The sequence below is a fragment of the Jaculus jaculus genome, chromosome 6 (assembly GCF_020740685.1).
Source record: "Jaculus jaculus isolate mJacJac1 chromosome 6, mJacJac1.mat.Y.cur, whole genome shotgun sequence".
Lineage (NCBI taxonomy): Eukaryota > Metazoa > Chordata > Mammalia > Rodentia > Dipodidae > Jaculus > Jaculus jaculus.
Window position 1 is genome coordinate 98,463,399 of NC_059107.1, and position 18,191 is coordinate 98,481,589.

Genomic DNA, 18,191 nt, shown 5'->3' on the forward strand with positions numbered 1-18,191 from the left:
AGATATAAAGCTAATCCATTATAAGTTAGAAAACTTAAAATATTGTTATAATATTAAAAATAAGTGTCAGTCTGAAAATACAAACTGGTTGTTGCAAAATATATGCATTTTAAGACACAAATATGTTTAGTATTTGTATCTAAAAATTTTCTCCTATACAGTATAATCCTTATTTATCAGTTATTTTTTCCAAATTGATAACTTTGTCCACTTCAGGCCTGATTTGAATCACTAATGGGAAGACATGTAAGAGGAATAATGTGAATTATAGCAAGGATAGCTGATAACCCACACTTGACACTTGACTTACTTTAATTATTACTAAGCACCATTTCACTCTGGTTATTACCATTCTTACCGTAGTACATGAGTATTTTACAGAACTTGAGTATTTTCTCCTCTGAAATTAAGTATTCCTTTAAAGAATTTCCCTGTTCTATTACATGTATCACCAAGTTATGAGCTATCATGGCCACCATGAAAAAACTGAATCACTCAAGTGACAAATAGCAATATGTTCATGAATTTGAAAATACTAAGCATTTAAGAATCCTATTTTCATACAGTATTTGGAAAACTAGCCACAGATGAACACTAACCAAATTGTGGAACTGCACTGCAAATGACTGAGACGTCTCCTGTAGTTCTCAACTAAGACTTCTTCAATTCTGGACGAGAGAAGATGCTGAGTTCTTAGAAACATGATAAGCAAAGAAGGATACATACAGTCAGGTGAATTCTAAATTTATTTTAGAAATATTTTTGCAACTGATAAACTTCAAAATAGAGAATATTCACTAGCCAAAATGTAGAAACATACTGCTTGTTGTGTTATATTGTGTTTTCTTTTCTGTGATTTTGGTAAGATAAAGGAGAAATGAAAAACCAATCAAAAGAGATAGACTTCATTTTGCTGGGACTGACAGACGACCCTCAGCTACAAATTGTGATCTTCCTCTTTCTGCTCGTGAATTACATCTTGAGCCTGACAGGGAACTTAGTCATCATCATCCTCACCCTGTTGGATCCTCGACTCAAGACTCCCATGTATTTCTTCCTCAGAAATTTCTCCTCCTTAGAAATTTCATTCACCACAGTTAGCATCCCACGGTTCTTGATAAGCATTCTCACTGGAAATAAAACAATTTACTACAATAATTGTTTTGCTCAATTATTCTTTCATATTCTATTTGGAGCCACAGAGTTTTACCTCCTGGTGGCCATGTCCTATGACCGCTATGTGGCCATCTGCAAACCCCTGCACTACCCAGTCATCATGAACAACAGGGTGTGCTACCAACTTGTCCTCAGCTCCTGGCTAACTGGATTCTTAGTCATCTTCCCCCCTTTGCTCTTGGCACTCAAGTTGGAGTTCTGTGCTTCCAAAGCAATAGATCACTTCCTGTGCGATGCATTTCCCCTCCTGCAGATCTCTTGCACAGACACACGCTTCATAGAGTGGATGGCTTTTCTCTTAGCTGTGATGACACTTGCCATCACGTTGTTCTTAGTGATCCTCTCCTATGCTTTCATCATCAAAACCATCCTAAAATTCCCTTCTGCTCAGCAGCGAACTAAGGCCTTTTCCACCTGCTCCTCACACATGGTTGTTGTCTCTATCACTTATGGGAGCTGCATCTTCATGTACATGAAAACATCAGCAAGGGACAGGGTAAGTCTCACCAAAGGTGTGGCTGTGCTCAACACTTCTGTGGCCCCTGTTCTAAACCCATTCATCTACACCCTCAGGAACCAGCAGGTGAAGGATGCATTCAGACATATGCTTCAGAGATGTAATTCTTTTCCAAGGAATGAACAAAGACTTAGACACAAATAGCAAGCTCCTGGAAGAGAAATGAGAACATTGAATACAGTTGCTGCTTCCCTGAGCCATGAAGTGTACCATTTGTCTTCTTGAGTATGTAAATCATGTTTGGTTTGCAATGTCTCTCTTGAACCTTATGTGCTTTTTGTTAGATATCATCATAATTGTGAGGGGAAAATGATTTTAAGAATCCAGAATATTAAATTGTATTTTTATCTAGAAATTCTCAACTAATAAGACTTATTGACTGAATGTTTAATACAAATGAACCTTTCTATCTTGTATGTTATTCTTTTGTACTGCTAAATCTATCAGAGACACATAACATGATAAACATTATATAGAATATCTGAGATTATAACAGGAAACTAGAATATTGAGTCTTCAAATAACTGTCACTTTCTAAGAGCATGCATCACTTATGAAGACCTTAAAAAGTGAATAAGGAAAATAAAGTTTCAGTGATGTTGTGATTAGAGGTAGGAAATTGGAAAAAGGAACTGAGATTCTACTGAAAAGGGATCTGCTACATAGCTGTAGTAATTGATTATATGTCATTTTCAGTGAAATTAATTAAAGTTAGACCTTTGGTGCTAATTCCTTACACTGGTTAAGTTTTCTAAATGCTAAAAACTATGCTCTCAGGAAAAATACATTTTTCATTTTAAAACATATTTTTCCCAACTATATATATATTCTTTTCTTTATTTTTATTTTTTATTAGTTTTCTATTAAGCAAATACAGGCAGTTTGGTACCATTATTAGTCTCATCCGTGACCTACACCCTCCCCATTGGCCCCTCCTTGTTGAGATATATGGGTCGTGCATTGTGGAGTTAGCCCACAGTTACTGGCACCATAAATGTCTCTGCATATCATAACCCAACATGTGGCTCTGACATTCTTTTTGCCCCCTCTTCCGCAAAATTTCCCTGAGCCATGTTGGGTTCATTTTTGGTATGCTTCAGTGCTGAGGTGTTGGGGGCCTCTGAGGCTCTGGCTCTCTAATTTGGTAGGAGTTGATTTTTCTCTGTGTTGGTCTCCTTCCCCCTTGTGCTGGTATCTGGTTCATCAGGAAAACAGCACCCTTGCTTATTTCACCAATTTCCCTTAGTTTCAGCAGGGGCCCTTTTTAGGTATGGTGGGATGGCTCTCTCCTTAGGATCTACATCTATCTGAAAAAGAGAAGCAGATGTTCCAACGGAGAGTAAGTTAGCACGAAGATAACCCTTACTTTTTTTTTTTTAGAGAATTTAATAGGTGTTGGCCCTCTTGTAGCCCATGATTGATGGTAGCTTGATATTGGAGAGTGGGATTATGTTTGGATATGGTTCTGACTTGTTTCCCAGCTCCAGCTATGGGTCCCTTACCACTGAGCTGATCAGTTAGCCAAATCAAGAGCAGTTGGTTTCCCACCATGGCTGTGTGCCACTACTGCACTTGTGTGGGCATCACAACAGGTTATTTGCTACTAAGTAGGTTGGACCATGAGTTGCTTGGACAGATAGATATTAGTTGTTTCCCCCAGTCGCCCATGTAGCACCTTCTGGCACTAAACACACTGAATTTCTGGGGACTGAATCTCTCCTGGCTTCCAGCTCTGCCATTCCATTTTAAGTGTCAGCTACATATGGTGTCTTCAGCAATAGGGTCTTACCACTAACCTTTGGTGGGTCATCAAGTACTCTGACAGAAATCTGTCATTCTTGTAGAAAACCTTGTAGGTTCCTCTGATCAAAAGCTCATTGTGGGTGGTAGCCCCATGCAGGTACTGGGAGTTACAGGTCAGTGCCCACTAAGAAAATGAGGAAAAAGATAACTAATACACAAGAGTTCAAAAGGAGAGGTGGGGGGAGAGGGAGGGAGGGAAGATGTAGAAGATTTAAGTTAGACTTGATCCTACCCTTTCCATTGCCTTGTGGTTCAGGTGTTTCCTGTAAGGGCCTGGTGAAGGTTCAGCCATTTGTTCTGCCTTTTAGGAAGTAGAGTTTTATGGTACCATTGCCATTTGGGTCTAGATTTGTGTTTCCCACTTCTTCAATTCCCTTCCCTCCCTCCCCCTCCATCCTAGTGTCTAGTCCATGACATGCTTGCTGGGTATGTAAGGCATCTTGGGTAGATTCAGGTTAGGTGCTGTAGATGAGTGAGTCTATGTGGTGATTTTTTTTTTTTTCTATGATTGGGTGAGTTCACTGAGAATGATCTGTTCCAGGTTCAACCATTTTTCCTCAAATTTCTTTGTGTCATTTTTTCTTACTGCTGTATAGAATTCCATTGTGTAGATATACCACATCTTAGTTACCCATTCTTCTAGTGATGGACATCTGGGTTGATTCCAGCTCTTAGCTATTACGAATTGAGCTGCTACAAACATGGTTGAGCAAATCTCTCTGGCCTGTGGTTTGAAGGTTTTAGGGTAGATGCCCATTAAGGGAATAACTGGGTCTGTTGGTATCTCTATAGTCAGCTTTTTCAGGAGTCTAGATTATTGCCTTCCAAAGTGGTTGTACCATCCTACATTCCCACCAACAGTGGATGAGTGTTCCTACTTCTCCACATCCTTGCCAGCATTTATTTTTGTTTGATTTTTTGATGTTTGCTATCCTTATTGGGGTAAGGTAGAATCTCATAGTTTTTTTAATTTGCATCTCTCTGACAATTAGGGATGATGAACATTTTCTTCAGTGTCTTAAAACATACATTTTTAATTTCTACTTGGTTTGAAGATATTTTATGTGATTAATATAATTCATACATTCATTTTTTTCTATTATTCTATTTTTCCAATTTCTTATGTTTATTTTTATGAAGTATGTCATAATAATTTTAACTAATATATTGGACAAGCATGCCCACTGACTGTGTAACTACAAGGGAAGGACAATAAATTGTTTTCTTTGATTTCCTGGTAACTCTCATGCTACCGATCTCCTTCTAGGAATCTTTGGTCATCATATGTTAGTGTTGTTATTCCTGGAATATCAGTTGAAAGGAACCACACAGATTAAATATTATGTTTGTCTTGTCTTCTTTAGAGGTGTCCCTTGATGTTGGTGAACCTGTTTGATTTTATTTAGCATCATGTCTCCTGTGCTCTTGCTGTATCCAAATTTCCTTCCCTTGTTTGTTTCCTTTGTTTTTATTTTGGGAATTTCATTCACTGAGGAGCCAATCCACAGGACTAAATTCCTCACTTTGATCAGTGTGAAGAATGAATACATTGAAAGGCCAATTCCTAAAAGCTTCTCTTTCCTTTATGAAAAATTTAACTGCTTGTAAACATGCAATAGTCAGGAGCACTTATCCCACTTATATCATGAGAATGCCGTTCTTTGATTCTCATTTTCCCAGCCAAGAAACTTCAGATATTTTTTTTTCAACTGAATAAGAAGGAACCCTGTGTGAGGACACATTCCACATTCTATTGCTCCTTTGAGTACAAATTGCTGCCAAAACTTACACCAGAACAAGGGTGAAAGAGATCTACACAGAGAACAATCAACTCCTACCAAATCAGATACCCAGAGACACAGAGGCTCGCAAGACCTCATCACTGAAGCAGACCTAAAATGAACCCAATATGACTCAGAGAAATTTTGTCAAAGAGGGGGCAGAAAGAATGTCAGAGCTATACATTGGGTCATGATACACAGAGACATTTCCTCCTACCCATAATTGAGGGTCAACTCACTTTTTAATACAGCAATTTCCAACACTAAACTTCCTTTAAGGACAGAGGGAGCCAAAATCTGAGAGTTGCTGGCAGGATGTTTCTGAAAGCATTACTCTCTTAGTTGTCTTTCTAGCTTTCTAAGCTTTGTCAATGTTTGTCCCCATCTTTCCACATACATACAATGATCACTAGCTAGTATTTGTGAGGGAGAAACAAGATGCATTTTGTGCTTTCTGATGTAAGTCTCCACACTAAATATAGTTATTTCAAGATCTATCCATTTGCCTGCAAATTTTATAATTTCATTTTTTCTTTACTGATGAGTAACATCCTATTTTTATATGTACCATGATTGTGTTACCAATTTTATTGCTGCAAAAATCTCCTCATTGAAAATTGTAAATCAGAAGCATAAAGAGAAGAAAACACTGGAAAATGATCTTGCAGAGTGTTTTAGGCTCTTTGCATACAACTATGTAGCTCATATTTCATGTTGGCCTGACAACATCCAATTCAATGTCTTGGAAAACAGCCAGAGACCTGGTCAGAAATACAAGTCATTTCTGCTACATGTTCAACTCACAGAGTGATGTCACTGTTAGAGACAGATTGGGACGATGAAGATGCACCTGCTGTCTCTTTGTTCAGTTTGCCCACATTACGGAGGAACATTTTAAATTCATGACTGTAGCAGAAACTTAAGTCCATGACATCCACAATGAGAAACAATTCCAACAGTCACAGCCTATCATATGTCTTATGGACAAATGTAGGGAAAACACCATCAATCATTGCCCAGTATGTTACTATTAAGGGAGTCTGGATTTGTTTTGTAAACTAAACTAGACATACAACAGAAGATCCAATTATGTCTCATGTGGAATATGAACCCTGCCATCTAGTCTTCTGTGACAAATTTGTTTTGCTCATAAAATCAAAAACCTTGGGAAGAAAGCAATATGCATATGCTTGTGTGTCCATGTATCATCACAAGGTGGTGTGTCCATGCATCATCATATGCTCATTTGTCCATGCATCATCATTACCTCCACACAGAACTCTAGGAATGTACATTTCTTATAGAATGTGAAATACAAGACTTGTTCCTGAAAAGCAAATATATTTTCTTGATGAAAGAGTTAGGTCTATAAAATAAAATACTGTATATAATAAAAATTTTGATATAAAAATATAATATAGGCAATCCTGAATATTAAGAGGGAGGCATGGTTATTGGTTTTTTTGAACATCCCTCTGCTTCTTTATTACTACAACATTAAAACCACAATAATCCACTAACTATAGGAATTAGAAATCTTTGCCCACTTTATTTACTGAGGCTCTGTTTACATCACACTCATAATAGTGTTTCCTAAAAGCTGAACTGGGCTTTATATTGTGATCAAAGTACTTAATAAAGTCTGGTTTTACAATCAGAGTGATGCTAACTTCTTAAAAAATGTTCAGAAATATTTTTTGCACATCTAATTAACACATTTAATGATTGGCATTAATTTTTCTTGAATGTTCTTTGAAACACATGGCTATGTTTACATATAGATTTCTAAATTTTATAACTTATGTAAATTATTTAATAACAAAAAATAATATATTTTGTTATGCATAGGCCCTCCTCAGTTCTCACCTGATTTTAGAGACTAGGGGTTCCCTGCCATACATGCCACAGCCACCTCTGCTGGGTATTAAGTGATCACTGGACATTGATCTGGTCTGTGTACTCTTTATGTGACCTTTAAAATGAGATCAAAACCACTTTACCTTCTTTACATACAATTTAGTTATTTTTCCAAAAGCCACAAAATTACAAAGAGGTTATATAATTTAAAGTTACATGAGATCTCTCTGTGTAGTTAATTTTAAGCTCTTAAGAGCCAAATCTGTTGGTCTTATAGTTTATTTTTGTTTTAAAAACCCAGGTTGACTTTAAAAGATGATTCTTAAAATAATAAAAGGCCCTTTTAAACTTTAACCTTGACTGGATCATTCTTTATCTCAGCAGACCTTAATTAGTGTTCTTTCCAGAGCCAAAGATGGAAAAACGTAGTTTTTACTCCCATTCATAATCCCTAGTAGGCCTCAACTTTGTGATACCCCCATGTTACCCCTGGTGTTGCTTTATAATTTTTTAATCCTTTTGTTTATTTGTTTGTTTGTTTGTTTGTTTGTTTGTTTGTTTGTTTGAGACAGAGGGAGAGAGAAAGAAATAGATGCACAGAGAGAGAGAGGTAGGAGAAAGAGAGAAGGGGCATGCCAGGGCCTCTAGCCACTGCAAACAAACTCCAGCTGCACGTGCCACCAAGTGCATTTGGCTTACTTGGGACCTGGAGAACTGAACCTGGGTCCTTAGTCCTCACAGACAAGAATCTTAACCACTAAGCCATCTCTCTAGCCCTCATGTTGTTTTCATCATTTTCATATGATACTCTGGAAACCTATTATCACAGCCTCCTTAGGTAAATAGTCCCTTGCTAGATGTATGAATGATTGCTGCAGACATAGAATATAAACACTATGGTTACTGATTTCATTTACATTTCTCAGTATTAAATGTAGAAAATAGGGTTGGAAATTAAGTACCTATAAATTGGTGGAGAGACTAGGGATATGAAATGAATATTATATTGCCTATTTTATTCATATGATCATTGACATAAGTGATAAAATGTTGATGTTTTAAACAGATCTTTTTGTTTTAGGTCTTTGTAAATGTGGCTGCATATACTGATTATTTTGTCTCCACATGCAAGATTAAATTATTATAACTTTGTCTTTGTATAAACTCAAACATGTGACAGAATTTCTACATGAGTAGTTCACAGAAAAGTTGTAAGAGATAATTATATGAATCTTACAAAAATCACTTTAATTTAAAATTAAGTAAAATTAGATTGAAGGTTTTAAATCACTATACTAGCACAATTATATTTGGATGAAATCAATAAATAGGCATTTGCCTGCAAAGCCAAAGGATCCCTGTTCCATTCTTCAGGACCAACATAAGCCAGATGCACAAGGAGGGTGGGGGGGCATGCATCTGGAGTTAGTTTGCAGTGGCTGAAGGCCCTGATGGGCCCATTATCTCTCTCCCTCTCTTTGCCTCTTTCTTTCTCTCTCTCTCTCAAATAAATAATAAGATAAAATAAAAGCAAAATTCCAAGTTAAAAAAGTAACGAATTATTTGTGAATCCTGAAGAAAATGTTTTCATCTAATTTACCTATTTAACATATTTTTAACTAGTCTAAATTAAGTAAAGTTTGAATTGGAACGTAAAAGTACACTCTTATAGTAAGGTTTTTCAGATCAATTTCAAAAGTGACTTGATTTTCATACTGCTTTTAAGCTGGGTGAACAATTATGTTGCTAATATCATATCTTCAACATCTCTCTTCAATGGCCACAATTGGAAATAAAGGAATTACACCAATTTGTCTAAATTCGTGGAGACTTGCTTTGTGTCTTTATATATGATCTATATTATTAGAGAATATTCCATGACCTTCTAAGAATGTTTATTCTGTACTCTTTGGATAGAATTTTATAGAAATGTCTATTAAGTTCACTTAATCTATGGTGTTGTTTAGCTCCATTGTTTCTCTATTTCTGTTTAGATGAATTATCTGTTCAGAATAGTTTGGGTATTAAAGTCACCCAATTTTATTGTGTGGGAATTATTTTTGACTTAATAGCTAGTAGATTTTATAATATAAAATTTGATGGACCTGTGTATGTGCATATATGCTTGATTGCAACATTCTGTTGAATTGTTCTATTGATGAGCATAAAGTGACTTTTTATCTTTTTTTTTATTACTTTTGGGTTAAAGTATATTTTGTCAGATATTAGTATAAACACACATGCTTGTTTATTTCCATTTGCTTGGTACATCTTTTTCCATCCTTTCAATGTAAAGTGGTATCTGTCTTCAATGCAAATATGAATTTATTGAAGATAGCAGGTGCCTTCATTCTATTTCCTTTTTCTTTTCTTTTCCTTTTATTATTATTATTTTTTATTTTTTGATTTTCGAGGTAGGGTCTCACTCTAGGCTGGCCTGGAATTCATTATGTAGTATCAGGGTGGCCTTGAACTCATGGCGATGCTCCTACCTCTGCCTCCTCAGTGCTGGAATTAAAGGTGTGGGCCACCACGCCCAGCTTTCATTCTATTTTCTGACCCACCCTGTCATCCTGTGTCTTATACCTGGGTGAACCTCTGTTTTTTAAGGTTTGGAAAATTTTATTCTACAATTTTATTGAAGGTATTTTCTCTGCCCCAGACCTGTAATTTTTGCCTTCATTTTTATTCCCAATTCAGATATTTGTTCTTATGTTGTTTGATATTTTTCTTGTGTAATTTTTGTAACATTTTTGAACTTATCTTTTATTTTGGTCTTTGATACTATTTCTCCTGCCTTGTCCTCAAGTCCTGATATTTTGTCCTCCACATGATCTATTTTGCTGGTAAGGCTTTCTTGGGAGCCATTTATTTAATATTTTTTGTTTTTCAAGGTAGTATCTCACTACCCCAGGCTGACCTGGAATTCACTCTGTAGTCTCAGGGTGGCCTTGAACTCATGGTGATCCTCCTACCTCTGCCTCCCAAGTGCTGAGATTAAAGGCATGTGCCACCATGCCCGGCCCTTAGGATCCTTTTGAGTTATTTCAGCTTTGATTTCCATGAGGATTTTTGTTAGCATATTGGTCTTTTTTATTAGTCATGTACACAGTAAGGTCAGTACCATCATTAGACTCCTCCCTGTCTTCTGGAGGGACCCTCCTCATTGGGAAATATGGGTCATGCATTATGGGGTTAGCCATCAGTTATGAATAAGAGGCAATGGCTGTGTGCATAATGACCCAACATGTGGCACTAACAATCTTTCCACCCCTCTTCCACAAATTTCCCTAAGCCACATTAGGTTCATTTTAGGTCTACTTCAGTGATGAAGTCTTGGGAGCCTCTGTGTCTCTGGATATCTGGTTTGGTAGGAGATGCATGTTCTCTGTATCTCTCTGCTTCACCCTTGTGCTGGTACCAGATTCACCAAGAAAGCAGCAGTTCTTGCTCATTTCTCCAATTACCCTTAGTTTCAGCTGGGGCCCTGTTGAGGTGCGATGGGCTGATCTCTCCTCAGGATCTGCATCCATCTGTAAAAGAGGAGCAAATTTCCCAATGGAGAGTGAAGTCAGCACCAGATGAATGAGATAACCATTGTTATTTTAGAGAGAATTTATTGGTGAAAGCCCTCTTGTAACCCATGATTGGTGGGAGCTTGATAATGGATATTGGGCTCAATTTTTTGGAGATTGTTCTGACTTGTTTCCCTTATGGATATGGATTCTGTTCCACTGAGCATATCAGTTAGCCAAATCAAGAGCAGCTGGTTACCCACCATGGCTGTGTGCCACTACTGCACTTGGGTTAACATCATGTCAGGTTGTTTGCTGCTGAGTAGCTTAGACCATGAGTTTCTTGGACAAATGTTGGTCATTTTCCCCCAGTTACTCACGTAGCACCTTCTGGCACTAGACTGTGGGGACTGACTCTCTTTCAGATTTCAGAAGGTCACTTCTGTACCAACAGCATATGGTTCTGTACCAACAGCATATGGTTCTGTACCAACCGCATATGGTGTCTTCAGCAGTAGGGTCTTACCACTAACTTTTGTTGGGTCAAGTACTTTGACAGAAATTTGTCTTCTTTTGTGAAACCATGCAGGTGTCTCTGATCAACAGATAATTGTGGATGTTAGCCACATACTGGTACTGGGGGTTACAGGCCAGCGCCAAGGAAAATAAGGAAGAAAAAGATAGGTAATATAAAAGAGATAGAGAGAAGAGAAAAAAGAGGGAGAGAGAAAAACAGGAGAATATTATGGTTAGTCTTCGTCATACCCTCTCCAGGGCCCTGTGATTCAGGTGTTCCCTGTAAGGACTTGATGAAGGTTCAACCATTTAGCATGTCTCTTAGGATATAGAATTTTATGGTACCTGTTGCAGTCAGGTTCACATTGCTGGTAGACATCACCCAACCAAGAGCAGCTTGTGGAAAAAAAATATAGGTTTATTTCGGCATACAGGCTGGAGGGAGAAGCTCTATGATGGCAGGGGAAAACAATGGCATGAGCAAAGGATAGACATCACCCCCTGGCCCACATAAGGAGGACAACAGGAAAAGAAGACTGTGCCAAACACTGGTATGGGGAAATTGGCTATCACATCCATAATTCCACTCCCAACAATACACCACCTCCAGGAGGTGTTATTTCCCAAATCTCCATCAACTTGGAACCTAGCATTCAGAACACCTAAGTTTATGGGGGAAACCTGAATCAAACCACCACATTCCACCCCTGGCCCCTATAAACCAATATCCACACATAGTGTGAAATACAATGCATTCACTCCAACTTAAAAGTCCCCATAGTTTTTGTCAATTCCAACAATGTTCAAATATCCTCATAGTCCAAGATCTTTTAACTGTGCCATAATACCAAAAAATCCCCCCAGAACCCATAATGGCACAGAATAAACATTCCCACTGCGAAAGATGGCATTGGGCATAGCAAAGAAATATTCCACCAATACAAGACTCAAAACAGGGCAACCACCTATTCTGTAGCTCCAAGTCCAATAACTTTAGCCAGTGACAAGTCTCTAAGTCTGATAATCCTAACCAGCAACAAGTCTCTGGCATTCCAATTCCACCCCTCCAGCTAGGCTATTCACAGTCCTGGAAAACTTCATCCAGAGCTGGCAGCTTTCCTTACCAGCTGTCTTATGGTCCCGGCATCTCCACTGGGTCTCCACTGCAACTCATGGTTCATCCTCATGGCTCCATTGGGTCTCCATGCAGGCATCCAGCATATCTGCTTCACACTGCCCATGGCCATTTCCAAAACACAAGACCATATTGCAAACTCAATGACCATCACTTTCAGCTCTTAGATATTATGAACTGAACCGCTATAAGCATGGTTGAACAAATTTCTCTGAACTGAGACATGGAGCTTTTGGGATAAATGCCCAGTAAGGGAATAACTGGGTCTGTTGGTAACTCTATAGTTAACCTTTTTAGGAGTCTCCATATTGCTTTCCATAGTGGTTGTACCTTCTTACATTCCCACCAATAATGAATGAGGGATCCTATTTGTCCACATGCTTACCAGCATTTGTTTTCATTTGATTTTTTAATGTTTGCTATTCTTACTGGGGTAAGGTTGAATCTCATAGTTGTTTTAATTTGCATTCCCCTGATGATTAGGGATGATGAACATTTTCTTAAGTGTGTGTTTGCCATTTGTACTTTTTCTTTTGGGAACTGCCTGTCCAATTATTTGTCCCATTTTGTGAGAGTGTTGTTTGACTTTTATTGTTTAGGTTTTTGAGTTCTTTGCAGATTCTAGAAATTAGACCTCTGTCAGTTGTATAGGCAGCAAAAATTTCTCCCATTCTGGGAGAAAAGGGGGGCAAGGTATTACCATGGGATATTTTTTATAATCATGGAAAATGTTTAATAAAATTGAGAAAAAAAAGTACGAATTCCAAGAAACCACCAAACCCTATAAAGCACCCCATCATGTCAGGGATTAAATTGAATCTCATAGTCATGACCTTAAATATTAATGTTCTTAACTCACCCATTAAAAGACAAGCTCTGTGCCTTGAGAGCAAAGTGGAGGAAGAAGCAAAAGCACAGACTGAAGCGCAAACAGAGAAAAATGAGGCAGGGGTCCAAGTGAGTGGTGTGTGGCCCCCACCCCCATCCCTAGCCCCCCCCCCCCCAGAGCAGGAAGGAAGAGTGCTGCAGGCTGAGGGCACTGTGTGCTGGAGCTGCATGGCCATGTTAACAAGCTTCTGTTGCTGTATCTGGGTCTTCCACCACATGATTTTCAGGAGCAATGATGGGTTTGGGCCTGCGTTGAGACTGACATGGTCCTGGTTGAGGCTTTGACCTGGACCTCTGGCACTATGGACTGGTTCTGTTCTCTGTTGTGGTCAAGTGTAACTTGCATACAATCAACCACTCTTTGGCTTCTTGGCTGGAGAATAAAAACAAACAAACAAACAAAAAGAAAAAGAAAAAGAAAATGAAAGAGATGAAAAGGGAAGGTCACAACAAACATCAATAAAATTGAAAGAATCATAAGGTTATTCTTTCAATACAGCAGCATGGTGCTGCATTAAAAGTAGAAATAAAGATGAATGTAACAGAATTCATGACCCAGACTTTAGGCCAAGTAACTGAAACTACTTGATCTTTGACAAAGGAGCCAATTATGTAGACTAAAGAAAAGACAGCAACTTCAACAAATGGTGCTGGACAAATTCTATGGTCATATGCAGAAAGATGAAACTAGACCCACATTTCTCACCATACACAAAAGTCACAGTCCAAATGGAATAAATACTTCAATATAAGACCTGAAATGCTTCTCTCACTGGAAGAAAAAATAGAACTCTCCATGAAACAAAGAGTTGGTTCTTTGAAAGGATAAACAAGGTTAAAAAACCCTTAGCAAATTTGACCAGAACAAAGAGAGAAGAGACAAACATTAATAAAATTAGAAATGAAAAAGGCACCATTACAACAGATACCAAAGGAATTCAGAAAATCATAAGGACATATTTTAAGAATATATATGCCTCTAAGTTTGAAAATCTGAAAGAAATGAATGATTTCCTTGATTAATATGACCTACCAAAATTAAATCAAGATAATATAAACCACTTAAATAGACTTATAGCAAGTATGGATATCCAAGCAATTTTAAAAACTTTCCAAACTAAAAACGGTCCAGGCCCATATGGATTCACTGGTGAATTTTACCAGTTCATGGAAGAACTAACACCACTGTTTCTCAAACTTTTCCATAAAATAGAAAAAGATGGAATTCTACCAAACTCCTTCTATGAAACCAGCACCATCATGATATAAAAACCAGCCAAAGACAGAAAAAGAAACAAAATTACACACCAATCTCCCTCGTGAACATAAATGCAAAAATTCTCAATGAAATATTGGCAAGCAGAATGCAAGTATATATTTAAAAGATCATTCACCCTGACCAAGTAGGCTTCATCCCAGAGAAGCAGGGATGGTTCAACATATGCAAATCGATAAATGTAATACACTACATAAATGACTGAAGGACAAAAATCACATGATCATCTCACAAGATGCAGAAAAGTTATTTGACAAAAGCCAATATCCCTTCATGGTAAAAATTCTACAGAGACTGAAAATAGAAGGAATATATCTCAATATAACAAAGGCTATTTATGACAAACCTACAGGCAACACAATACTAAATGGGGCAAACCTGAATATTTTCCATTAAAATCAGAAACAAGACAAGGGTGTCCACTGTCCTCACTCTTATTTAATATAGTACTGGATGTCTTAGCTATACCAATAAGAGAAGAGACACTCATAAAAGGGATACAAATGGGAAAGGAAGAGGTCATTTATTATTTATTTATTTATTGTCATTTGCAGATGATACGGTTCTATACAGAAAGGACCTTAAACTCTACCAGCAAACTGTTAGAGGCAATAAACACTCATAGCAATGTAGCTATAAGTTATAAGCTATAAAATATAAAATAAACACACAGAAACCAGTAGCTTTTCTATATACTAAGAACAAACATATGGAGGGAGAAATCCAGGAATCACTCCCATTCACAACTGCCTCAAAAAAGCAATAATAAATACCTTAGAATAAATCTAACCAAGGAAGTGAAGGATCTATATAATGAAATCTTTAAAACAGTCAAGTGAGAAATTGCAGAAGACACTAGGAAATGGAAAGACATCCCATGTTCTGGGATTGGAAGAACAAATATTGTGAAAATGTCAATCTTTCCAAAGGCAACCTACACATTTCATGCAATCCCCATTAAAATTCCAATGGCATTCTTCACAGAAATAGAAAAAACAATCCTAAAATTCATTTGGAAGCACAAAATACAAACATTTAAAAAAGTGTTCTGGGCCTGGAGTGATTGCTTAGTGATTAAGCACTAGACTATGAAGCCTAAGGAACCTAGTTGGAGGTTTGATTCCTCAGGACCCATGTAAGCCAGATGCACAAGGTGGCACATTCATCTGGAGTTTGTTTGCAATGGCTGGAGGCCCTGGTGCACCCATACTCTGTCTATCTATCTGTTCCCCCTCCCTCTCTCTCTCCTCTCTGTTGCTCCCAAATAAATAAATAAAAATAAACAAAAAATTGTAAGTGTTCTACATCCTTAACCTGTCAGGGAAATGCAAATTAAAATACTTTTAAGATTCCATCTCACTCTTGTCAGAATAGGTATCAAGAAAACAAATGACAATAAATGTTGGCAAGAATGCAGAAAAAAAAAAAAACATCTACACTTCTACACTGTTGGTGGGAATGTAATCTGGTAAGCCATTGTGGAAATCAGTGTGTAGGTTCCTGAAACGGCTAAAAATAGATTTACCATATGACCCAGCTATAGCACTCCTAGGCATATATCCTAAGGACTCTTTTCACTACTTTAGAAATGTTTGCACAATCATGTTTATTGTTGCAATAGCTAGGAAATGGAACCAGCCTAGATGTTGCTCAACAGAATGAATACATAATAAAGATGTGGTACATGTACATAATGGAGTTCTATTCAGTGGTAAAGAAAAAATTATGAAATTTTCAGGGAAATGGATGGATCTGGAAAGGATTATACTAGGTGAAAAAGCCAAATGTCACATGTTTCATATGTGGATACTCCTTATAAATGTTCAGACTTGTGTGGGAGTTGGAATAAAAATTGATAGCAGAGGCTAGTAAGCTAGAAATTGGGTATAAGTGAGGGAGGAGAGGGGTGGACTTAAGGAAATGGTACTGTATATATGTAAGTAGATGGACAGATTACTGTGGGTTGAATGGCCTAAATGAGGTCAGAGGAAGAGATTGAGTAAAAGGAGAGTGGGGGAGGGGTCATCAAATTTCAGGTTATTGTAAATAAGCCACATGATAACCTGTTTTGGATAATGGCACACCCAGAAGCCATGAACTGTTACTAGGAAAATTTCAGTGCCAGAGATGTGATACCTTCCAGTGAGTTGTTGGCCAGGGAGGTTTCTGATGACCCCAAAACATTACAGGCTATTGCCAAGGCTCTTGGTTTCCCACCAGAAATAGATGATAAAGATGATAAGACCCTATTTCTGAATACTCCATATGCCTGGGCTGCAAGGTCACCAAGAAATCAAATGGGCTGAGCTGAAAACCTTCTCCCAGTAGATTCCACATGCTGCAAGACCATGAAGAAATCAAATGGGCTGAGCTGCAAACCTTTTTCCAGTAGACCAGCTGACAGGAAGCTGGAAAAAACTGCACTGCATGCAGCCTTATGTGAGACAGAAGCCATCAGTGGTCAAAACAGTGGAAACCACAAGCCTCAAATTTGGGCAGCCAGGCAAAATGATCCAATGGTGCAATAATGGCATGCCTGTTATGTGGGAAACCAACTGCTCTCTAATTGGACTAGAGGCCACTCTACTGGAGGGAATGCATGCCTGGGACTGAAAACCTAACAAAAAGCCCATGGCTGGGGAGGTCATGAGCATCCAGAGTGTAATGCTCGCTCTTGTCTGGCTAAATGCATATATCATGCTTACAAAACTGCCCTGTAAGCACTACCTAATGTCCATACATATATTAATGCTACTCTCACTTTTGGTCAGACAAGCTTTTCTTTTCAAATGTTGGTGACCACTGGGATGACCCAAAATGACCATAGTGCTGAGAAGACATGACTGAGGAATTTTTAGTACCAAAATATCCATATCACACCTTCCAAGGCTCAAGGTCCATTGTGGAAGAAGGGCAGAAAGAATGTAAGAGCTGAAGGAAGGGTAGGACTGCTTATATCCATGACCTCACAATGCCTAGCTCTATCTTCACAAGACCCTCATAACAGGAGGAATAGATGATGACATCACCAAAATAAAAGAGATTAACAGAGAGGGAGGGGATATGATGGAGAGTGGAGTTGTGAAGGGGAAAATGGGAACAGGAGGAAATTACCCTGGTTTATTGTCTGTAAGGATAGAAGTTGTCAATAATAAATGTATGCATTAGGGGGACTTTGGGTCAAGATGGCATCCACCTAACCACATCACACCTCCTGGGGAAGAAAAGGGAAGAGGTTTAGGGTTCATGGGGTCTTCTAGAGGTGAGCAGACTCTAGTGCCCTCCAGTGGGAGAGTGCAGAGGAGTAAAGTAGGGAATCCACTGATTCCCATGCTCTTCAGTAGCCCACCGGTCCCCCAACCCTCTCAAGCAGCCGCCCTAGCCATTGGCCCAGCTTCAGGTTCCTCTGCACTAACTGCAGGCAAGAGGAACCAGACCAGCAGGCTAGCATAGCTCTACCTGTGCCTCCAAGCTTGTGAACACCATCCCACTCAACTCTGCCTCCCACACATTTGGGCAGACCCAGGCCAGCAGGGTAGTGTTCCCCCATGGGACCTTCATGTGTGAACACCCTCATACTCACTGCTGACCCCCATACCTGTGTGAAGATCCAGGCCAGCAGTCTAGGGTTCCCCCCTCCCTAGGTGCTCCCACCACAGGAGACCTCCACACTGCTCCCCGCCTGTCACCTGACCCATAGTGGTCCCATATCTTCACCCTGCCCTGT

The 18,191-nt window shown here is 38.5% G+C and overlaps 1 protein-coding gene across 1 annotated transcript; it reads left to right on the forward strand.

Annotated features, from left to right (window-relative positions):
- The first annotated feature begins 877 nt into the window (after positions 1 to 877).
- LOC101601072 (olfactory receptor 6C6-like) lies at positions 878 to 1,837 on the forward strand. Its single transcript, XM_004650477.2, has one exon. It carries the CDS (start codon positions 878 to 880, stop codon positions 1,835 to 1,837), a length of 960 nt encoding a protein of 319 aa, XP_004650534.2.
- Positions 1,838 to 18,191: the final 16,354 nt, after the last annotated feature.